This window comes from Berghia stephanieae, chromosome 4 (assembly GCF_034508935.2).
Source record: "Berghia stephanieae isolate SIO BIC M18660-M18661 chromosome 4, UCSD_Bste_1.3, whole genome shotgun sequence".
In the NCBI taxonomy this organism is placed as follows: Eukaryota; Metazoa; Mollusca; class Gastropoda; order Nudibranchia; family Aeolidiidae; genus Berghia; species Berghia stephanieae.
In genome coordinates this window covers 74540781-74543280 of record NC_088363.1, presented here as the reverse complement: position 1 = coordinate 74543280, position 2500 = coordinate 74540781, and the positions used below count along the sequence as shown (strand labels likewise).

Genomic DNA, 2500 nt, shown 5'->3' with positions numbered 1-2500 from the left:
GAACTACTCATACAAATGGCTGGCTAAAAGCAATAATAAAGAGGTGAGTGATGTTAACTTCGTTTCTTCTATAATCACCAGAAGAAATTTGAGGGTTTCAATATTTAAGCCACTAAATGAATGACAAAAACTACCTTTCTCCGAATGATGAAAGCGCGACTTAGCAGGTTTTGAAAACCTCGTTTGTTTGTGTTTGTTTTATGAGGGTTTTACATCGCTTGGGACACATTTAGGTCAATTAAGCGCCGGTAAAAAGTAAGATAAAGGGATAGTCAAATATTCTAGATTTTCTATAATGTATGATTTTGATAACTGATGTGGTAACTAAGATAAAATGTTTATATTGGTATCAAATATCTTATATGTATGATTTTACTTTGGTAATGTCTAATTCACTGTCGCATACCTGCTATTTAGGTTTTACAATTTCTTTATATATGGCCTGATTGAGATTCGCGGCGAAATTTTACTTTTCTTCACCATTACAGGGTATTCAAAGGTCAACAGACCTACTCAGTCCTTATTTATGATATGATATAACACAATTGAAAGAACACGAAAGAGACAAAAAAAATAAACAACAAAAAAAAACTATACATTTCGTTGCTTCCCTGCCAGCCAAGGACTCCGACCTGGGGCAGGACAAACCAGGTAAGCCTATTCTAAGATAAAGACAGAAATCAACTCGAAAAACAAATAAAGAGGGATAGAAGACACAGCAAGTGACCTCCTGTCAACCATGGGGGGGGGGGGGGGGGGGGGGGGGGAGGAGGAGGGTCAGGAGACCCCATCCAGTCCTTGTTTGTTATTTTTTTCAATTAATTGATGAGAGTTTTGCTACGCAAGTAATCGTTGTTCAAAATCAAATATTGATATGCATATCACAAAATCTGAAGATTTATTTGTGGCGTCAAGCGTGCAAGCATAAAAATATTATTTCAACCAAAACAACTTGAAGTCAAAGGGAATGGATAAAAGTGTTTATAGCTGTTTCCAAAAAGATTAAAAAAAAAAAACAAAAAAAAAAAAACAATAACAACAACAAAAACGTGAGCACAATAAAACGCAATATCAACAAAACGTGCCCAACGCGCTTTACAATTGGTCCCTAGTCAACAGCAATACCTGACTTGTAGGACGTGACATGGCATGACGCCTGTTAGGCGATATTAGAATTAATTACAACAGAAACAATGCAGTTAACGGCCGGGTAGTCATTTTACATCTGAGTAAGGTGAGCAAATGTGAGTAAAGTCTTTTCAACTACACGTCACTCAGAGCGAGACTGGAAACCTGGACTTTCTGGTCTGTAGGCAAATGTTAAACTAAGGCCACATAGCGACAAAAGGAAATTGCTCCCACAGTGTCAAAGCCCACAAAAAATGAGTTGCTAATTGGCGCTTGTTTAGAATTCTATAGGCAAGAGTAAAAGAATCTTATGATCTTGAATGGATAAATTAGTCGGGTATCTTCTTCTTCTTCTTCTTCTTCTTCTTCTTCTTCTTCTTCTTCTTCTTCTTCTTCTTCTTCTTCTTCTTCTTCTTCTTTTCTTCTTCTTCTTCTTCTTCTTCTTCTTCTTTCTTCTTCTTCTTACCACTCGTTCTCTCTCTTCTCTCTTCTCTCTCTCTCTCTCTCTCTCTCTCCTCTCTCTCTCTCTCCCTTTCTCTCTCTCTCCGTCTCTCTCTCTCCGTCTCTCTCTCACTCTCTCTCTCTCTCCGTCTCTCTCTCACTCTCTCTCTCTCTCTCTCTCTCTCTCGCTCTCTCTCTCTCTCTCGCTCTCTCTCTCTCCCTTCTCTTTCCACATCTTTCATAATGACCCAGCCTTTACAGGATATTGATTTTAAGAGAGAGTAGCACATTTGAACCGTTTTAGTCAAACAGTTTAACCCAAACAGTCGACGCAACAACACAAGCCAATGCAGTGGTAGATGTACTACTCACCTCTTACGATATCCAGTCTGTATTTTGTCGTACTATCCATTGTGTTAATGTAAACTGATATTCGAAAATCTGGGTTGAAATTTGATGAAACCCCGAAAGGTATCCAGTTTACAGCTCCATTGGATAATCCCCTTTATTTACAGCCGATAATGTACATCCAAAATTCCTCGAAAAATATCGGCGATGCGTCCCAATCCATCCTATAGCTAAAATGTTGGCATCGAACAAATCATAGAGAGAATGCAATTAACATCACACATTCGCTCGGTACTTATTTTTTCTTTCTTTTCCAATCCCGGGAGAAATAAACAGTTCACTTCAATTAGATCAAACAGACTATATGAATGCCGAAAATTTATCTATTTTTCACCGCTTTTTCCAATTGCTGAGCCATTCACAACTGGTGAACATTTGGTTGAACTTCATGCTATAATATATTGTAGATAATGTTTATTTTCATTTCATTTTTATCCAAAAACTATCGCTGTAGACGAATTTTCTACGAAGTCGTTGGCTTTGTAAGAAATCTCCCTCGGTACCTTAACAAAAACGAATTATC

The 2500-nt window shown here is 37.8% G+C and overlaps 1 protein-coding gene across 8 annotated transcripts in view; it reads right to left on the bottom strand.

Moving 5' to 3' along the window:
• LOC144971240 (kazrin-like) overlaps positions 1-2500 on the bottom strand; it is a 149511-nt gene that overhangs the window by 139692 nt on the left and 7319 nt on the right. For all 8 annotated transcript variants that reach the window (XR_013645094.1, XM_078911781.1, XM_078911777.1 and 5 more), the window contains exon 2: positions 1942-2500. This exon is cut by the window's right edge. Coding sequence is in view for 7 of the 8 variants with exons in the window: in XM_078911781.1 (XP_078767907.1) it covers positions 1942-1981 (40 nt within the window). In the remaining variant the exon portion in view is untranslated. The remainder of the gene's footprint in view (positions 1-1941) is intronic.